This window comes from Thamnophis elegans, chromosome 2 (genome assembly GCF_009769535.1).
Source record: "Thamnophis elegans isolate rThaEle1 chromosome 2, rThaEle1.pri, whole genome shotgun sequence".
Classification (NCBI taxonomy): Eukaryota; Metazoa; Chordata; class Lepidosauria; order Squamata; family Colubridae; genus Thamnophis; species Thamnophis elegans.
In genome coordinates this window covers 54345094-54366023 of record NC_045542.1, presented here as the reverse complement: position 1 = coordinate 54366023, position 20930 = coordinate 54345094, and the positions used below count along the sequence as shown (strand labels likewise).

At 39.2% G+C, this 20930-nt stretch overlaps 1 protein-coding gene across 5 annotated transcripts in view; it reads right to left on the bottom strand.

Annotated features, from left to right (window-relative positions):
• Nucleotides 1-20930, bottom strand: part of ITGB4 (integrin subunit beta 4) — a 91206-nt gene that overhangs the window by 55874 nt on the left and 14402 nt on the right. For all 5 annotated transcript variants that reach the window (XM_032211281.1, XM_032211284.1, XM_032211280.1 and 2 more), the window contains 7 exons: nucleotides 8078-8250; nucleotides 7549-7631; nucleotides 7222-7320; nucleotides 6214-6418; nucleotides 3947-4034; nucleotides 2609-2780; nucleotides 837-1100 (listed from right to left, as the gene is read on the bottom strand). In XM_032211281.1, coding sequence (XP_032067172.1) covers nucleotides 837-1100; nucleotides 2609-2780; nucleotides 3947-4034; nucleotides 6214-6418; nucleotides 7222-7320; nucleotides 7549-7631; nucleotides 8078-8156 — 990 coding nt within the window. In that variant the 5' untranslated portion in view covers nucleotides 8157-8250. The remainder of the gene's footprint in view (nucleotides 1-836; nucleotides 1101-2608; nucleotides 2781-3946; nucleotides 4035-6213; nucleotides 6419-7221; nucleotides 7321-7548; nucleotides 7632-8077; nucleotides 8251-20930) is intronic.

Below are 20930 nucleotides of genomic sequence, written 5' to 3'. Positions count from 1 at the left end.
GTGTGCATGTGCCACACCCATAATTCTATGCACTCTCCCCCGTGCATGCCTCCGGAAAGTGAAAAACGGCCGAAAATGAAGGCCGAAATCAGCTGCGCAGGAGCTGACAGGGCAACGCCTCATGTGCCCTAAGTAATGGCTCCACGTGCCACTTGTGGCATGGATGACATAGGTTCGCCATCCTGGTGCTAAACTATTAAAGTTCAGCCTCCCCTCCCCTCTCCTTCCTGAGTTTCTGCTAGCAATCTTCAACTTCCTGGGCTAAAAAATTATCAGGGATCGGACTATTCCTTCCTCACAAAATTAATTAGTCATTTCTCAACTGATTTTCTGGATGCCAGGAAATGTGGGCAAGAGTGCTTTCTACTCTGTGGGGGCAAAGAACCCTCTTCTATAAAGAATTACTATTTTTTAAAATGTTTTAACTCTAAATCTTCCTATAGGAAGCAAATGCAGCTTCTTACCCTAGGAATAAATAAAATAAATAAATAAATAAAATAATAAATAAAATAAATAAAATAAATAAAATAAATAAAATAAATAAAATAAATAAAATAAATAAAATAAATAAAATAATAAATAAAATAAATAAAATAATAAATAAAATAAATAAAATAATAAATAAAAAAATAAATAAAATAAAAAATAATAAAATAAAATATAAAATATAAAATATAAAATATAAATAATATAATATAAATAAAAAAAAAATAAAGAAAAATAGTTCCTTTGCTGGGCAAATATCTATAAGCCAGTATTAACTCCAAATATCATCACATGTTGTTCCTTTATACTCCCAAGACCACATATTTTTCCTGCTTAACGACATCTTTTACCTCATAGTAATCATAGGAGTGGTTGGTGACAGCAAAAATAGGGATGATATTACTCCGCCCCAGCAGGCGCACAAGGGTAGGCACTGAGGGGTAATCCTGCTTGGTATCAAAGGTGTAAGTCCCCGCTTGAGTTAGGTGGCATTTTTCATCATTCTTTCTTAGGATTCCAGCAAGGACGTTGGCACCATCAGCTTCATAATGGAAGGCCGATTCCGTGGAGAAGACCAGGAGGTGAGTGCTGTCATTCCGCCACCCAATATTTTCCTGTGGGAGTAAGGAAAGTCTAAGATGTAGAGTGGAAGTGGGCAAATCGCATCCCTGAGACTCATTTTGGCAGCTCCTGCCTCTTGAATCATGTTTCTAAATTTGATAGGAAACCACTACAGCACAATGTTTAGCTGATTCTCAGCAGAGAATAAGGGCAGCACACATAACTGTTAATAACAAAGTCCCCAATTCATCAAAAATAAAAATAGCAATAGCACTTAGACTTATATACCGCTTCACAGTGATTTTAAGCGATTTACAGAGCCAGCCTATTGCCCCCAACAATCTGGGTCCTCATTTTACTGACCTCGGAAGGATGGAAAGCTGAGTCAAGCTTGAGCCTGGTGAGATTTGATCTGCCAAACTAAAGGCAGCCGGCAGTCAGCAGAAGTAGCCTGCAGTACTGCACTCTAACCACTCCGCCACCGCCAAAATACCAAAACATCCACGTTTTATATAATCGTATCATCCCCATTAAAAAAAGATAAAAATTGAAGTCTGCTTTTTCCATGTGCCAGTAAGAATCACATAATTAGAGCATGGGAATAGCTGCCAGAAGCCGAGAAAGGCTATTCATAATAACTTTTGAGAAATATGCTATAAACAGCTATTCCAGGATTGTTAGTAACCACTGGGTATGTCTTTGAAATGGAGCTAATATCAAGGTTAATTGAGAAAACTAACAATGTCATAGATCTGGGAATTCCATGTTTATCTTGTCTCCTCGGCAATGAACTCTTCAGCTCCCTAAATTTACAAATGTTATTAGGCACTAGGTAGTTTGTTTTTCCCCTGACCTTCATAAGATGTTTAGATGGTATTCAGACTATAATATCCCAACTCCAGATAGGAGCTGATAATAGCAAAACTTGATAACAGCAACGATCCCTGAGGGAGATGGATTGTTCAAAAATTTGGAAAATAAGTAAATAAAATAAACAGTTTCCACAATATCTACCTCCAAAGCTCACCCATTTTCTTATCAAACTGCAAACAAAGTCGGTTGTGGCTTTTCAAAGCAAAAATTTGGCCTAGATTTTTCTACTGCTCTCCCAGTTTAATATGCAGCTAGTTTTTATTCTTTATAAAGTAATGGTAAAGGTCCTGCTCGTACTTATGTGCTAGTCAGTCCTGACTCTAGGGGGCGGTGCTCATCTCCGTTTCAAACCCAAGAGCCAGTGCTGTCCAAAGGTGTCTCCTTGGTCATGTGGTTGGCATGACTAAACACCAAAGGCTCACAGAACGCTGTTACCTTCCCACCAAAGGTGGTTCCTATTTTTCTACTTGTGTTTTTACGTGCTTTCAGACTGCTAGGTTGGTAGAAGCTGGGACAAGTAACAGGAGCTCACTCCATTACACAGCACTAGGGACTCAAATCGCTGAACTGCCGACCTTTCTGATCAACAAGTTCAACATTTTAGCCACTTAGCCACCACGTCCCTTTTTCATCCTTTATAGAGAACCACTATATCTATGCCATCTTCAGTATACTCCTCCCTGTTTACCTTGCAAACAGCTGTTTGCAATATAGCATCAAAGCCACCTTCAGGAGCATCCAAGTTCCATGATATACGTTCCTTCATCAATTCCTGGTTGAATTTATTAATATCATTGGTTAGACGGATGACATTCTTAAAAGAGAAAGATGGATCAGCGTTAATCCAAGGTTCCCGCAATCTGAAAGCAAAGGGACAGACAATTTTAATTGGTAACTACTGCCAGCCTGATGATCAGAACTCTTAAACAAGGATCCTTTGCAAAACAGCTTATTGTTTACCACAATATTTAATGCAATGAATCTGAGCAGAACAGTTTCTATTTAAACAGTAAAAAGAGACTGCATTTAAATCTCACACTAAAACAAATTCAGCTTTGTTATCCGGAGGACAATGTACAAGCTAGCCATTGCTATTTCTAAATTAGGCTATAAGGTTTAACACAATATAGAAACCTGCCCAAAGCACCAATGAGTTATGAGAATAAGTTGTGAGAAGCAAACATTTTATAGCAGTAGGGGACAATAAGGCTTAACATTACTACTTCTTGTGTTTGTATCCTACTTCTGAGTAGTGAGACATTGGTGCACCAATCCATACACTGGGTTCAGTTTCTCAGAATGGTTCCATTTGTTCCTGTTATTTTTGTTTGATACACATGATAATACAGAACACATTTTTATATTATAAGGTTATAACATAATACACAAATACACACATGCGCATGCACACATGCGCACATAGGCTAAGATGGAGGGATCTAAACATTAACATTCCTGTTCCTTTCCCAATTGCTAGAAACAATTCCATACAATATCCTCAAACAAGAGTCCCTTTCTACAAATGGATGAGTCATCTTCTATTCAAGTAGTTCTCAGGACTTGCTCAGACAAGACTGAGCCAAATTACTCAAACTGCCTATTCATGGGGCAGTTAAAATACTATTATATGCCCCTTTGTGAAATTTTTAGAAGCATAATTTTAGGGTAGCTTTAATGAAGCTATTTTCACAGAGACTTTTATATGTTTCTTAAAAAGGATATAAAAAAAAGGTTTATTGGAGGATTAATCAAACTGATCCTAAGTCCTCAGAAAGAAATGGATTCAACTGACAAATTGATAGCAGAATTAAAAAGAAAGGAATTCTGACTGAGAGCAGATCTATCAACAATTGATATCTACAAAATTTTGCTTAGAATTTTGCAAGAAAGTAAAGAAGCATGGTCTGAGGAAGAAATATGGGACTAGATGATCACAGATTAGATAAAGGCCTTATTTTAAAAAATGCTATAGATCCTGAATAGTTCATTTCCAAGTGACCCTAATGGATTAATCACTACTACTCACCTCATGTCTGTCTGGGGTGCTGTAACTTTGTCCACAAATTTACCAAAACCAATGGTATAATCATCCGTCAGATCTCTCAAGAAATTTGCTAGCAGGATAGAAGAAAGGAAGGATGAAAATATTTGGTGACTTTATATTAAATTTTATAATCCCATGATGGACTATGAATAATATGTTGGATGAAGTGAAATCATTCACTCCTCAAATCAATTAAAATGTACAGCAACCCCGAGGGATGTTATGATCATGTAGAGAAAACCAAAGTGTATTACAAGGGAACCTTAATGCAATTTGATTATACATTCTTGTTTTTTGAATTATTTATTAGTATTATGGTAATAAGAGTCAGTTTAGTATAGTAGTTAAAGCACCAGGCTAGAAACTGCGAGATCATCAGTTCTAATCTCACTTTAAGCACAAAGCCTGGGTAACTTTGGCTAGTCATTCTCTTCAGTTCTAGGAAGCAAGCCATAGCAAACTACTTAAAAAAATATTGTCAAGAAAACTGAAGGGACTAGCCCAGGCAGTCAATGACTTGAATAAGAATAAGAAAGTCTTGTTCATTGATATTGCTTTACCAGGTAGTGCTAGGATTGGGAAAAGGCAATATTGGAAAAATACTAGGGTTTATAGATATAAGAATGCGTAGGGAGAAATAAATGTGTTGCTACTGTACCGTAATTGTGATTTGAGCTCTTGGAATAATACCTAAAAGTTTCTCAATATTTGGAAATTTTGAATTTATCAGACTTGAACACTTTAATTTTACAAAAACAAAATACACTGCTTGGAACACCCCAAATCCTCAGATGCTACCTTAATTATTCTTAGATTATCCTTAATTATCCTTGGTTAGAACATGAACATGAATTACTAAGTTTTCACCATTCTTTGTGATTTAATTGTAGATTATCCAAGTGTGAATCTCTCAATATTTCCTAATTATCGTAGGATATCCTAAATGCACTCATTTTTGTAATAGAAAACAACTATCAAGTGTGTTTATTTTTTAAAGTTTCTTACGCCTATAAAATGTTGGACTTAATACATTTGTCCTTAACCTACTAAAAAGTTAAGCCTATGTATAAACTATTTATTCACTTTAATCACTCCATTCCATTCTATGGTTTTCTCCCCCCTCCCCACTCTGCTTTATCTTAATTTTAGGTTCTCTAAATCAGGAGTAAGTTCTGGTTTTGTGCTTTGCTGCTATCACATAAACAAAAGCAAGAACATGTTTTTTCATATGCATCAACCTGGTTCTGATGATGTATACACATATGTGCATAGGAACACAAATAACACTTTGAGCTGGATTCGACTATTAATGACCGTGGATAAGCCTGTGTAGTTATTTGGCAACAACGTAGAAGCATTTCTTATAGCTTTCTTTTTGGATGTTTTATTGGTTTCCTTGGTAGTAGTTACATTATTTCCTAATGATTACTCATCCAAATGCTAACTAGCTTTAACCTTGCATGCTGTTTCAAATTAGCTTGGTCGCTGTCAGGAGCACAGAATCAGGACCATTTGCAAGATTGCAGCATAGAAGATTTATTCAAGCGTATACATAAGAATACATAAAATTCAATGCTAAATTGATGCCAGATAATGGTCAATGGAATACAGGAAGGATTGAACTTTGAGCACTTATAGGAACACAAAAACTCTAAATTGATGATGCATTTAACTCTGCCTTCCCACCCTGTCCTCTCCTCTAGAGTTGCCTAGCAGCCATTATCTAGCTAGCAGAGGTGGGTTCCTACCTATTCGGACTGGTTTGGCTGAGTAGGAAGTAATTCGGCCTGACATGCCTCTGAACCAGTTCTATCAGCTGCACCGTAGGCACCACCATCTTGTTTTTTCCTTTTATGCATGTGCAGAATCATTTTTTGGTCCTGCGCATGCGCGCATAGCGCATATCAAGCATGCACGTGGGGGTGGCGTGTTCCTGAGCGAACCAGCAGTGGCAGCAGCCGGAACCCATCCCTGCTAGCTAGGCATAGAATATGAGGACCTCCATGATGAAAAGCAACCAAGGAGAATCAGGTGAAGCAATTAAAATGGGAATAGATTTCTTAGTTGCACATTCCATGCTGAAGCTGGAATAGATCAAGTTTGCAAGACAAAAAGCCAGCTGTTAACTACCACATATATAATCCACCTGCTGGTCTTAGATTTTGTATCCCTTCCTATGCCAGCTGCAGATAATTAACTGACTGACAAATGTCTCACTGCTTTCAAAATGAGATGATTTAATCTCTCACCAAGGTTCTGGCCCATTTGTTTCAGGTTGTCCAAGTCATCAGACATGGAATATGAAAAATCCATAAGGATGTAGAGGTCCACAGGAGGTTTATTGGGCTCAAACACATGCATGTCAAAGTTTACTTCCTCGTCCGGTCTCAGTTTGAGTGATATGTGCTGAGGAGATACTTGTTTTTTTCTCAAAGAGGTATCAATTTTGAAATCCTGCCAGGAAAGACATCGATTATAAATAATGGAGGATCCTGAAAAGACTTGGAGACAACTATCATAACAAATTGACTGAACGTACTGAATGTATGGTTATACAGGTAGTCCTCGACTAACAGCCGTTTGTTTACTGACTGTTTGAAGTTTCAATGGCACTGAAAAAAGTGACTTATGCCTGCTTTTCATGCTCATGTACGTTGCAGTATCCCCCATGGTCACATAATCAAAATTTGGGTGCTTGGCAATTGGTGTGTACGTATGACAGTTGCAATGTCCTAGGATCATGTGATCACAATTTATGACCTTTCCAGCAGATTTCCAACAAGTAAAATCAATGAGAGAAACCGGGTTTGCTTTGCAATCACATGATTCACTTAACAACTGTGGTGATTCGCTTAACAAATATGGCAAAGAAGATGGAGCAAAACCTATTTAACAACAGCCTTGCTTAGCAAAAGAAATTTTTGTGGTTGTAAGTCAAGGACTACCTGCAAATGGTTGCACTAAATTGCGGTTGTCAAACTGATGGCCCGTTGGTCGGATGTGTCATATGCAGGCCACGCCCACCCCAGCTCTGCAAATGGGGAAAACATTGTGAGGTAATGTGACATGGCAAGTTTGACACCCATGCACCAAATGAACAAAACTTTCTGACTGACTAGGAAGTATTTCATTGAGAATAGCTAGAATTAATTTTTTTTATTGACACATTTTGCATTGGGTTGTTCTGGGAGATTATTCAGGTATATATTGATTTTCTTATGTTCATATCCATTATTCTTTCATGTACCTCTACTTACCTTTGTTATTAATAACTCTCCAGACTTCAGTTTTATGTTGTTTTGGCAGCCATAGCTCCTTAGATTTCTTTCCAAATCACAACGGGTGCCTTTGAAGTTCTGGAATGAGAATAATCAAACAGTAAAGTATGCTTAGAAATTTTTGTTGGTTCTTAAAACTGAGAAGCAACTCATGAAATTCATGTTGTCAGATTGAAGGTGGAGGGAATTAAATAATAAAATAAACAGATCAATATCGAAGGGTTGAATGGACAGGGATCATGGCCAAATCTCAGTGTCTGAGATCACACCATCCTATCCTCAGTAATAACTGTGAAAAATGTTTACCTCATCTGTGCAAAAAGTACAGTTGCTGCTCACTCGCATGCATTCCATGCAGCTTTTTGCCCTAGAAGCCACACAGTGGTTAACTAGAAACAAACAAACAAAAAACAAACAAGTTAGAACATAATTGTCTAGAAATAGGCTAGTTCTAAAATGTGGTCATACCATAATTTCCTTTCAAATTTACAGCATCAATGTTGCAAAGATTTGTTATTGTTCCCATTTTTTAGAAAGTGGGCACAATCACATAAAATTGTATATTAGTGATTGTCGTCGTTGAATTTCCAGATGTGAAATTCATAGAATTCACTGACATTTCATACAATTGTATATATGAGGTCTTAGTCCTTTTTACTTTGTAACATTTAATCTTAAATGCTAATGTTTTACTTCTTTTTAATTTTGAGAGTATATAAGGAGTGCCATTTAGGAGTGCCATTGATTTTATAATGCCTGCAAAGGCATGTTTCCAAAATTGCAAACAGCCTGGATTGGGAAGAATCATAATCAAGACTGTACTTTTTGAATTTACTTTTTTTCCCTTGGCCTAAGATAAAAAGCAGGGAGAACAGAAGCAGCTGGAACAACATCCTTCCCAAGAGCTTGTCCATCCTTTCTGAAATACAGTAGACTGCGGAGTCAGCAATGGTTCAGCTCAGACGCATTTGATAATTCTTGAACTCCTTTAACACGGTCTTCTGTAATCTAGAAGATATAATTCAAACATATTTGGGAGCCATCAGATTATGGAAGGGTTATAGAGAACAATTACAGGTTTCTTATCATTGCTGTTTGGAGGGGATTGGAATACAAAATCCTGTGCTGCAGGCACAAGAGACCTCTGAACTTGAGATAGTCAGCAATATTATGTAGCTGAATTAACATCAAATTCCTGAGCAACCTTGAAGTAGCAACCAGAAATTACTGCATGGTGTGTGTGTGTGTGTGTGTGTGTGCGTGCGCACGCACACGCACACACACACACACACACACATATATATATATATCTGAAAAAAATTAATGATTTTGTATATTTATAAGGAGAGGTAGAAAATTTTAAAGCCCCAAATCTGAATTTTTGGAAATTCTACTTAATTTCCTAGTTTTCACCAGGCTTTGCTTTTGTACTTTCCAATGGAAAGTACATCATTGGAATGATTTCATTTATTTATGAAAAATAAAAATTGATGGAAGTTAGAAAAAGATCAGTGGGTACTGGGAAGGGATATAGATTCCATGTTCAGTATATATCAGCCTGCGTGGAGCAATACAGCACCAGTTCATACTATCTTCTGACATTCAAAGAAGGTAACTGAATCAGAGCATCTGCCTAACATGGAATGAATAATGGCCAGGTATCTTGTACAAAAAGGCACAGACCTCAGACTCATGCATGGTGAAGCATCCTCATTGGACATATTAATTAACTTGCAAAGAGTTTGCTCGTATAGTACTCACTGCTCACATAGTGAACTTTCAAGTAGTTTATACTGTACATCCCCTTCTCCCGTACTTTTGAGTATTGATGAGGAAATCCATTTCAAGAATGTCGTTTCAGAAACGACTGACTTGTTCACCACTGACATGCTAAAAGTATGTTCTACGTTCACAAAGGAAGAGAGTTATGGTGGGTCCTACCTCCCAGCTCTGGCTATCTATCTTAATTAGCATAAGCTAAAGGAAACCAAATGCAGAACTGCCAACACTCCAGCATTAGAAGTTGAAAGGGAACTGAGGTATTTATCCATGGGAAGGACAGCAGCAGCAGAAAAAAGAAAGAAAGAAAGAAAGAAAAAGAAGTTTACCAGTGAGGTACGATATGGACCTAAGAATGTGGGTTCTTGGTCACAGACCAGTAGACAAGCGCTAATTGGCTGATAATTCTCAGTGCTTAGCTTTGGCACTGAGGTTCTCTGTGTCTTGCAAATATCTAAATATATTCATGATCAGAGTGCCCCGATGATCAGTAAATCTGAAGAGAGTCAAAATAGCCTACATTGGCCTTTTCATTTAAGCAACCAGTTTTGGGAAATTCTCGGTCTGTGTGGACTTCAATTCCCAGAATTGTTATCAATGGCATGCTGGCTGGGAAATTTGAGGCACTGAAAAGAGCAGTCAGGATGCGAAAATACTAAAGTACACTTTAACTGTACTTAGTGAAGTCCTTTAAGTGCAGTATGTAAATATTCCATAGAAGAAAGATGATGTTTTAAACTAAAGTATTACTGGTAAAACCTTTTGATGATATCTCAACATTTACTGTCTCTTAATTATTATCATTGCTACTCAATTGCTTCTTGTTTTATTATTTTATGTATAGTTTTTCTTTACACTTACACTTTGGCCTTTTTTTTTTGATAAACGTCTCAATGAATTTCAGAAGGACAAACATTTTAGCCTTTTGTAGTGAACCCCAGGAAGTGACGTGGTTTGTTGTAATTTCTGCTGTTCTTTGCATGAATTCCAGATAATAATGATTATTAAATTCACCATAACAATAAAATAATTCCTCATTGTGCTGACAGATTTTGATTACAAAACAACTACAGTTCCAATCACTGCCACAGATAAAACCATGAGCATTAGAGAATCGGTTGGGTGTTTTGTTTCTGGAACTCAAATTATGGTTCTCACACTCAGAATGGGACATTGATGAAAATATTTCGCTTTTATCCCAGAATGTTTTGTGACTACTCCCTATGTTCATGCTCATTTCCCCCAGTGCAATCACACCAGCAGACAAAATTGCTAGGTCTATTTGTAGGACTTTGACATAGCCCAAAGTCTCTGTTTCAGAGGAGATCTACAAGCAAGGCTAAAGGTTCTCTTTTTTTGCTGCATGGCTGTTAGCACTTCTGAATGGATGTGTGCCTGTTTATACTATCCCAAAGCTGTGCAAAGCATTTGCTGCATTGTATCAGTAATGACTGTAGCTAGGGAAGGGATTGATTGTTCAGGATTCTTCATAAAACAGCCTTCAAATATAAAACCATCCCAGGTTCATCTGAGTTTATATACCTAACGTTGTGTTTCTCTGGGCAAAGACATTCAGAATAACAGAATAAGAGAGTTGGAAGGGACCTTGGAGGTCTTCTAGTCCAACACCCTGCTCAGGCAGGATACCCTGCACCACTTCAGACAAATGGTTATCCAATCTCTTCTTAAAAACCTCCAGTGCTTGAGCATTCACAACTTCTGGAGACAAGTTCTTCTACAGATTAATTGTTCTAACTGTTAGGACATTTCTTCTTAAATAATGTATGAGATAATGTTCATACATAATGGATGAGATATCATTAAAACACAATTGTTCCCTTGTTCCAGAAAGCACTAGTTTTATTGTGTTCCATTGGCCTTAAGTACTTGTTTAAAGTTCTGTTTCAGTTTAGTAAGCTAGACCAGTAAATTTATTGCAGATGATGATTTGCAAGAGGTAGCAGATTTTCAAATCAGAATTAGAATATGTTGTGTATCATACTGTCCTGGAGCAGTTACAAATCTTATTGTAACTTCTATAATATATTTACAGAGGTTCTATAATAATAAGAAATAATCTTTGGAGAGAAAACTATTCAGAAAATCAAGGAAAAAAGGAAATTCCCTAGCATTAAACCTTGAAACTTCTGTTATGTACACATGCAATTGGTGTGTGGGTGATCTGGTGCAATTGGCCTCTCATACCAGTAGTTCAAAATGTGCATCCCTCTGCACACATGACTCATGATTCACTGCCAAAACAAGCACCTCTTTTTCCTGAGTTTGGGACTTTCTAGCCTAATAAAAATCAGAGAAGAAGAAAAACAAGATACGTTTCCAAACAACCCCCTCCTATCAGCTATTTCCTATTGTGCTAACAATTTCCAGCAGCTGTTAAAGAATGCTGGGTGGGACTGTGGAAAATGCCCTGGCCTCCATAGGAAACTCTCGTCTGGGGAGAGCAGGGTGGGTGTCTGTAAACTTGCAAGCTCACATCCTCACAGCATCTTTCTTTCTTTCTTTCTTTCTTTCTTTCTTTCTTTCTTTCTTTCTTTCTTTCTTTCTTTCTTTCTTTCTTTCTTTCTTCTCTCTCTCTCTCTGTCTTTCTCTCTTTCTGTCTTTCTTTCTTCCTTTATCTCTCTCTCTATTTCTCTCTATTCCTTCCTTCCTCTCTCTCTCTTTCCCTCTCTCTCTATTTCTCTCTTTCCCTCTCTCTCTATTTCTTTCTCTCTATATATATTTCTCTATTTCTCTCTCTTTTTTCTTCCTTCCTTCCTTTCTCTTTTTCTTTCTTTCTTTCTTTCTTTCTCTCTGTTTTTCTCTCTGTCTTCCTTTCTCTCCCTACCTCCCTTTCTCTCTTTCTATTTCTCTCTCTCTCTCTCTTCCTTCCTTCATTTCTCTCTCTCTCCCTTCCTTCCTTCCTTTCTCTCTCTCTCTCTGTCTCTTTCTTTCTTCTAGTATAAACAAAATAGAGGTAGAAGACTTGTTTATGGAATTGTTACATGGAATGCTAAACTGTTTTAAATTGGGGCATTGTTCTTTACAAGTGCTGTTACTTGGATAGAGAATTTCAGTCCAAGCATGTGCTCTTCAGGAAGGCCCAGCAGGTGTGGCATGCACATCTACACCCACTCCAAGGCATTATTTTGGCTTTGGATCTAAGGTGCAGTGCATTCTAGTGATAATATTCCAAAGCTGTGAGCCAGATCCATAATTTATAAAGCAGAGCACAGTAGCTGGATTCATATAACACAGTAGACCATAAAGACAGACTCACTAGGTCTCTGTTGCAAACCTGACACTCAGCAGATAGTAACCACGCACCATCTAATGGTCATCCAGAGTTTTGTACCCAAGGTCTGATAGCTCTACCAAATAGGCAAACCAAATGATAGTTCAAGGTATTGTACTGAGACAGTTGATATTTTAAACATTTATTTTTCAGTTCATATCTTGCCTGTCCTCCATCTGTTCAAAATTGGCATACATAGTACTGATAAAGGAGCATATGTGTAGCTCAAGGGTGACATGATGGGTCCTTGGTCTCATTGGGCTTGCTTGTTTTCTTGCAAATGTTTCATTTTCTAAACTAGGCAACATCATCAGTCCTAGTAAGAGGACTGTTTGCTATCAGTGTTATATTCTAGTAGCTGGTCTGTCAGTGTTGGTGGCGGTGATCTTATAGAAACTAGAAACACAAGTGGACAGAGAAACCTCCCATACTAACCAGGTGCTCCACTACTAAAGCAACAACCCAACCTCCCACAAGAGAAACTCCATAAGGACTTTATTTAGATGAGCTCAAACACACTGCAGCAACCCAGAACAGTAGAAAAAGAATAGAGCATGAATACAACACATTTCAACAAAATAGATATTCATGCAACTTTATCAGAAAGTTCCTGATCACTCAACCCAATACAGCACAACCAACACAAACTCTAAAAAGAATTACACTGCCATATATCAAGAATATCTCAGAAACCACAAACAGATTACTACAGCCACATGGAATCAGCATAGCACACAAGCCAACAAAAGCCCTTCAAAACATCCTTAGCAGACCAAAAGACACAACAACCCCAGAAGGAAAAACAGGAGTCATCTGAAATATACAATGCTGCAACAACCACTGTGTAGGACAAGCAGGCAGAAGACTGGCAGAATGCATCCACAAACACCAACTAGCAGTCAGAAGGCATGATGAGAATTCTTTAATTTCACAACATAGACACAGATTTAACCATAGTCTTAATGGGGAAAATGTGACTATCATAGATCAAGCCAAGTCCAAAAATGCCAGGGAATTTCTAAAAGCCCGCACTCCGACAAATCAGCCATCAATAGACACCTAGACATTAACAACATCTATAGACTATGCAAAAGAGACTATCACTCAGCCCAAAAAGAAACAAAAAGACCCAAGTACCTCTCCACCAGCAATCAGCACCCAGAGCAGCATAGATTAACTCCAAGGTTAACTTCAGACCAACAATCAAGTAAACAATGCCCCATTCAAGAAACTGCCAAAGAGGCCAACAGCAAACAGTCCAATCAAAGAACCTCTAAGACCATCTCCCACCAACACTGACAGACAGGCCACTAGAATATAAACCAGGGGTATCAAACTAGCGGCCCACAGGCCGGTTGTGTCATGTGCAAGCCATGCCCACCCCAGCTCCGCGAACGGGAACAACATGAAATGTCACGTGATGGCAACGTGACGTCGTGTGTTTGACACCCGTGATATAAACTGACAGCAACAGCATTCCTTGCTACCACATATGATGTTACCTAGTTTGGGTAATGAAATATCGGCAAGAAAACAAGCAAGGTCAGAGAGCACCAAGGACCCCCTCATACATAGTATTCCTCCAACTGTTTCCACCCACAACTGTCTGGCTGTTTTACTGAAAGTAAGCTGGCCCATAGTCATCCAGTTGGTTTGCATGGCTAAAGGGTAAAATTGGTCTCCAGTTCTAATGCAGTATTTTAGCCACTGTACCACATTAGCTGTCCTTCCATGCAAATATTTGGAATGTATTTCATCAAGGGAGAGAGAAAATGGCTAATAGAAAAAAGCATCATGTGGAAAGCAAAGTGGGAATGTGAACCTGCCTGACACACGCTTACATAGGTTTAGTGTTTAGCCATGCTACATATTGCATAGAGCAAACACATTGTCCACAAATACACTCACATACTGTATATCTACCCTGTCTCCTTTAGTTTCACACACTGCATTGAACCACCATATTTAGCAACTGTGCCTATAAATTAAACTATGGTAGCTAAGACTCAAATATATTATTAAGTTATAAATGATAATTTTCAAAGCAAAGCGGCTGAGACCACACACACATTAGACTTGGCCAAAGTCAGATCCGTTTGCTTGTTTTTTTGCTTAGCATGATGCCTGAATAAATCTTGAACCTATCCAAGCTGGGATTTGAATCCAGATAATTCCCTGGAGTCAAACACATCATTCCAGGCAATTAATATTTTTCAGAACTCATTTTAACGTATTAAACATTTATGAAGTGTGCTGTAAAATTGTGCTGCAAAATGAATGCATCCTGTGCTATTTTTTTAAATTAAGTCCATAAAGCTGTTATGCTTGTAGGAAATGACTTGGTGGTGCTACGTAGGTTGGTTCTACATGGTTGGTGAATGCAGGAGCTGCTTTTGGTCACCCTCCCAAGTCAGGCAGATACATAAATAGTTGCCACACACCTAGGCCCAGGGTCAATGAGCAGCTTCTGTACACTTGGAGGGTGAGCCAGCATAGTGTTTAAAGCAGTGGTTCTCAACATGTGGGTCGGGACCCCTTTGGGGGTCGAACGACTCTTTCACAGGGGTCACCTAAGACCATCAGAAAACACATATTTTCGACAGTCTTAGGAACCAAGGCACCAATTTTATGGTTGGGGGTCACCACAACATGAGGAACTGTATTAAAGGGTCACGGTATTGGGAAGGTTGAGAACCACTGGTTTAATGTGTTGGACAAGCCATCTTCAGTCCTAAAAACTCACCAGGTGACTTTGGGCGCTGTCTCAGCCCAATCTCCCTCAGTCATAAGACAGCTACTGTGGAGATAATAGGAAGGGAAATCCCCACTAAGTCACCTTGAGAGGGCAGGATAAATCTAACTGCATCAGTAAGTCTAGGGGCCATCAGCTTCTTATATGGCCTGTCATACTCAAGGCTTCTGCAGTCACTTTATGATCATCAGTATCACTGCTGGCGTTGCTGTATTATTAAAACAGACAATACATTTCTATCTGCATTGTCTTTAATAATTATGTTTTTGTCTGAGTGTGCTGCATTTATAGAGATTCAAATTATCTGTGCCAGGTAAGCATATACTTTTAATATATAAGAGAACAACCCCTGTACTTTAAAAGAGAATGAGCTCATGTTCTGATAATGTGATGAAGTCTTCCCACCTAGCAGTCATAAACAGGAGTTGTAGTGGCCCATATAATTACCGTGACCCGTCAAAACCGCGGAGGACAAAATCGCGCTCGACGAAAGCGCGCATTTGACGTCATCACAGCGCGACAAAAAAAATTAAAAATTGAAATAAAAATAAAATTAAAGCAAGCCGATTCACATAAAGGTAAGGGTTAGGTTTAGGGTTAGGGTTAGGTTTAGAGCGTTAGGGTTACGTTTAGCATTAGGTTAAGGGTTAGCGTTAGGTTTAGCGTTAGGTTAAGGGTTACGTTTAGGATTAGATTTAGGGTTAGGTTAAGGGTTAGGTTTAGGGTTAGGTTTGGGGGGGTTAGGGTAAGGTTTTTGCTTTATTTTTACATTTTTCGATCACAGCGCGATGTTTTCGTCGCGCTGTGATGACGTCAAATGCGCGCTTTCGTTGAGCGCGATTTTGTCCTCCGCGATTTTGTGGTGGAACCATAATTACAGTTTGCGCCCAGAGATAAATAAGATTAACTTCTTCATGCAAGAGCACTCATCCAGCAGGGGCTCTTGACTCGTTCTAGATAGTGAATTATTCTGACATGTCAATACACTGCCAAAATCTTTGTGGCTGCAGCTAAGTATAAATTTGTGCTTTTGGAGTATGTGCGATAATTTAACTACATAGCCAAGTGTGGTTAAGTAGCAATTTCTATTACATCCCTAGAGAGATGAAAATATGAAGATAATCTATGATTTAGTTGTACATCAACAGAAGAATGAATCATGTTTCTGCCACTGAGATTGGTAAAACTTAATCTAGTTTGGATTGTTTCCTTTTTTTCTGCAGAGGTGGGGAGTGGGTGAAAAAAGAAACTATAATTAGAATTTTTGCAGCAGCAAGACTTGTCTATAACTAAAGTAGTCTAAATTTATTTATTTATTTATTTATTCATTCATTCATTCATTCATTCATTCATTTATTTATTTATTTATTTATTTATTTATTTATTTGTTTGTTTGTTTGTTTGTTTGTCTTGTATGCCGCCCACTCCCAGAGGACTCCGGGTGGCTCACAAAAGACAAGGGAAAGGGGGGAACAAGACAAAGACAACATATTAAAAACAAAACCAACATTCACAATTTCTATGGAGGTAGATGCTTCTCAGCTCCCCCCAGCCTGCTGGAACAGCCAGGACTTGGTGGCTTTGCGGAAGGCCGGGAGGGTAGTAAGGATCCGGATCTCAACAGGGAACTCGTTCCAGAGGGCCGGAGCTGCAACAGAGAAGGCTCTCCCCCGGGGAGTTGCCAGCCGACATTGGCTGGCAGATGGAATCCGGAGGAGACCCAACCTGTGCAATCTAATTGGTCTGAGAGAGGTAATCGGCAGGAGGCGGTCTCTCAGGTACCCAGGTCCGATGCCATGTAGGGCTTTATAGGTAGCGACCAGCACCTTGAAGCAGATTCGGAGACTAATAGGTAGCCAGTGCAGCTCGCGGAGGATAGGTGTAACGTGGGTGTACCTTGGTGCACCCACAATCGCTCGCGCAGCTGCATTCTGGACTAATTGGAGTCTTCGAACACTCTTCAAGGGTAGCCCCATGTAGAGCGCATTACAATAATCCAGTCTTGAGGTCACAAGGGCGTGAGTGACTGTCTGAAGGGCCTCCTGATCCAGGTAGGGTCGCAATTGGTGCACCAGGTGAACCTGGGCAAAGGTCCCCCTAGTCACAGCTGACAGATGGTGTTCTAGAGTCAGCTGTGGGTCCAGGAGGACTCCCAAATTGCGAACCCTCTCTGAGGGGCGTATAATTTCGCCCCCTAGCCTGAGAGATGGAACAGTTGGACAATCTTTGGGAGGGAACAAATATGTTATCTAGTGAAGCTGTATTATAACAGACCACTTTCTTTGTTTAATTTATTCCCTGCCTTTTCTTGAGGAGCTGCCAGCCCTCTAAGGTAGGCCAGCTCAGGAAACAGACACCACAAGAAATAGCAGTGCTCAACTTTCTTGATAAAGGCTATATAATAACAGTACCTTGAAAGTCTTGACAGCATTTTCCCTTCTTTACCTCTTATATCAAAGACAGTCAAAACCAGAGAAACTTTTGACTTTTTTCCCCTCCCGTTTTCCTGTTTTCTCAGACTAAGCTCACATATTCCTACATTTTCCAATTTCCTGCTGGATATTTTCTTCCAGGCCCTTTCTGCACTCCAACAAATCAGGATCTCCTTGATGTAAGCTGAGCTGAGAGTATGTGACTGGACCAAAGTCATCCAATAAGTTTCATGGTTGGGGGTAAATTTAAAATTGGATTCCTCCCCCCAGAGGTGGGTTCCTACCTATTCGGTCTGGTTCGGCCGCATAGGTAGTAACTCTGGCGGACAAGTGACTGTACCGGTTCTATCCTCGGTGGCACCATCTTGATTTTCTGTTCTGCACATGCACAGAACAATCTTCATTGAAAAAAAGTAATTTTTATTCCTTTTTTAATGTTGTGCGCATGTGCAGATCATTTCAAGTGCAAATTCGCATGTGCATGCAAAATCTTTTGGGCACCGAACTGGTAGTAATGGCAGCCGGAACCCACCCCTGATTCCCCCTCTACCCGCAGATCCAATCCCTACACCACATAGGCTCACTACTTTTCTATTCCATTGCCGTCTTCGGGATGATTGTTTACCCTTCTGCAATAGAACGTTATTGATGGTGACATTATCCATTGTCACTCCCTTGCTGCTTAGTTCTCACAATGCCAGTATTTTGTCACTTGGAACTTGCAATTTATTTCCTCTGGTTCCAGTGGGAAGAGAGAGATTCAGCATTTTCAACCTACTTCTTTCTACTGTGATTCTCTAATAGGCTTGCCTAATTTCACTTTCTCTTTGCCTGAAATATTATATATAATTATATTAATAATTATTTGTAAGGCTGGTGTGTGGCGAGAAGGATCTTTTGACTGTTCTTGAAACGCCTTCTCTGTTTTTAGTTATTTCTCTGCCAATATGTATCCAGCCGAATCCTTTCCGCTGCCTGGATCCTGTCATCACTCCCAAGGATTTATGTGAACAAATAGTTGCCTCAGATGTAATGGTTTCAGAGAGAATCTGTTAAGTAAGCAATCTTCAAAGAGCAGGGGGTTCATTGTGCCCCATCTGGGCAGGGTTCTTTCACTGTTTCAAAGTTCCTGCCCATTTCATTTTTAAAAGGATACGTCAAGAATTGAATCTGGGAAAGTAGAAAGGAGCCAATTATCATTCTAGCTACTGGGCAAAGCTGAATGGGGAAATCTTGGAATTCATCTAATGCATAATTTTTACATTAATGGGGTTACAAGGGAAGAAAATATATTTCCCTCAAGATCAGTTGTTGAGAGGTTGCCCACTTATATAATCTCACCATGAAATTTCCCAAGAGTTCCCATATTTATTTACTATTTCAACTTTTATCTCTTGTAGGAGCTCAAGGCAGCCTTTGTAGAGGGCGTCCTTCATTTTAGCCCACAAGCATAGACATCTGAATGGGTGGCGGGTGGGGATGAAGCAGGAGTCGGAGTGGGGGATGAGCAGGTGTGTGTGTGTGTGTGAAAATAACCAACATATGCTCTGACATTGCAACTCACACTCTAAGCTTGTTCATTTCTGCTGGCAACGTGGCACACAAGGGGCAGAATTTGCATCAGGAATGCTGCAACAATGCAATATTTTGATGAAATAATTGGCTGCTATGGATGTTTCTACTCTCCACAACAACACTATGAAGTAGATAATGCTTAAGTTATTCAGTCGGCAGTTTGGTAAAATGGAGGTTTGAACCTGGGCCTTCTTGGTCCCAGTTCAGAAGGTTAATCACATCTCTCTGGCTGCCTTAAGGTCCAATAAAATGGCTAACCAGTTTAGAGATGGATTAAGGAATTCATAAATGAATGAGTGAGTGAGTGAGTGAGTGAGTAAGTAAGTAAATGCCCTGTACTACCTAGTCCCAGTTCTTGACAGTGGCATCATCATGCTTGCTGGCAAAACATCACAAATTGTCTATGGAGCAATGTTTGTGTTGGGAGAAGATGGAAACACCTCTTTAACATATTCAGATTGGCCAACTACAAAATTAGGTAGCCTCAGCTATCTGCTGAAATTTATGATCGATTTGATTTTTTTATCCTGCCTTATTACTTTATAAGAAACTTAAGGTGGCAAACATATATAATACTCTTTCCTCCTCCTCTTTTTCCCCCATAACCACCACCACGTGAGGTGAGTTGGACTGAGGGAAAATAACTGATCCAAAGTCACCCAGTTGGCTTTTATGACTAGGGCAGGACTAGAACTTACTATCTTCTGGTTTCTAGGCCATTATACCAATGCTGACAATGTCGTGAAGCCGTTCCTATGGAATGGTTAATAAGGCACCTTTGTGCCAGGCTTAAGAAGACATGTAGAAGAGCCGTTAATTCAATTTAAAGCAGTAGAAAAAGTGTTATTGTCTACATATAACCAAAGTTAGTTTGGATGAATCCTTATCCATTGCTGGATAAGGTCAGTCAGAGTAAGGACTCGTCTGTAGGACATGCTGTGGGGGAAAAGGAAAATAACAACATGAATGGCATATGTGTAGGAGATTATGTAAGGCTGGTAGCTTTCTTGCTTGGAAATTAAACACATATACATATACATTTAAGGCAATTTCTGAGTCTGGGTAGTTATTTATTCTTTATCTTAAAAAAATTAGTACAATTGGGAAACACAATTATTATTGGAAAGGGAAAGCAAATACAAGAGAAGAGTCTTCCTTGACCATCTAACAGTTTGGAGTTCTGCCACATTGTGCAAAGCTTTTTAATAATAATTGATTTTAAAGGAAGAGATCAGCAATACTGAATACATGTTAATGGTGATACAAAGCATGTTGCAATGTTGTATGTATGAATCAAATCCATATTTGTTTTAATTAGTTCCTCAACATTTAATTCAGTATCCTTCAAATAGAAGGACCCTGAAAATTTCCGTATGCCCTGCAACTATGGCAACACAATAAATTGTTACACCAGCTCATCTAGAGGGCACCCAAATGGAAAAGCTGTGTTACTCTAACGTGCCCTCTTCTAAGATGTTAGTCACACAGTTCATGTCACTTAAACTAGAGCAACAGATCGCTTAGCTCATGTCCAGACATGTCTACAGATGTACATTTCTCAGAGATATAAAAGCAACACAAAAGAATGATCAGGACTTATGGCATTATATGATAAGTGCCTAATTTTGGTATGACCCCACCAATGGTGGGTTTCAAAAAGTTTTAGAACCTCTTCCGTAGATGTGGCCTGCTTTGTGGGAGTGGCTTGCCAGCCATGTGACTGGGTGGGAGTGGCTTGCCAGCCATGTGACTGGGTGGGGGTGGCCAACTTGTAAAATGTGTGAAACTCACTTAACAATGCTCTTGATTGGCAACCAAAATGTTGGCTCAGAAACTCTGGCATTTGAAGCACGGAAGT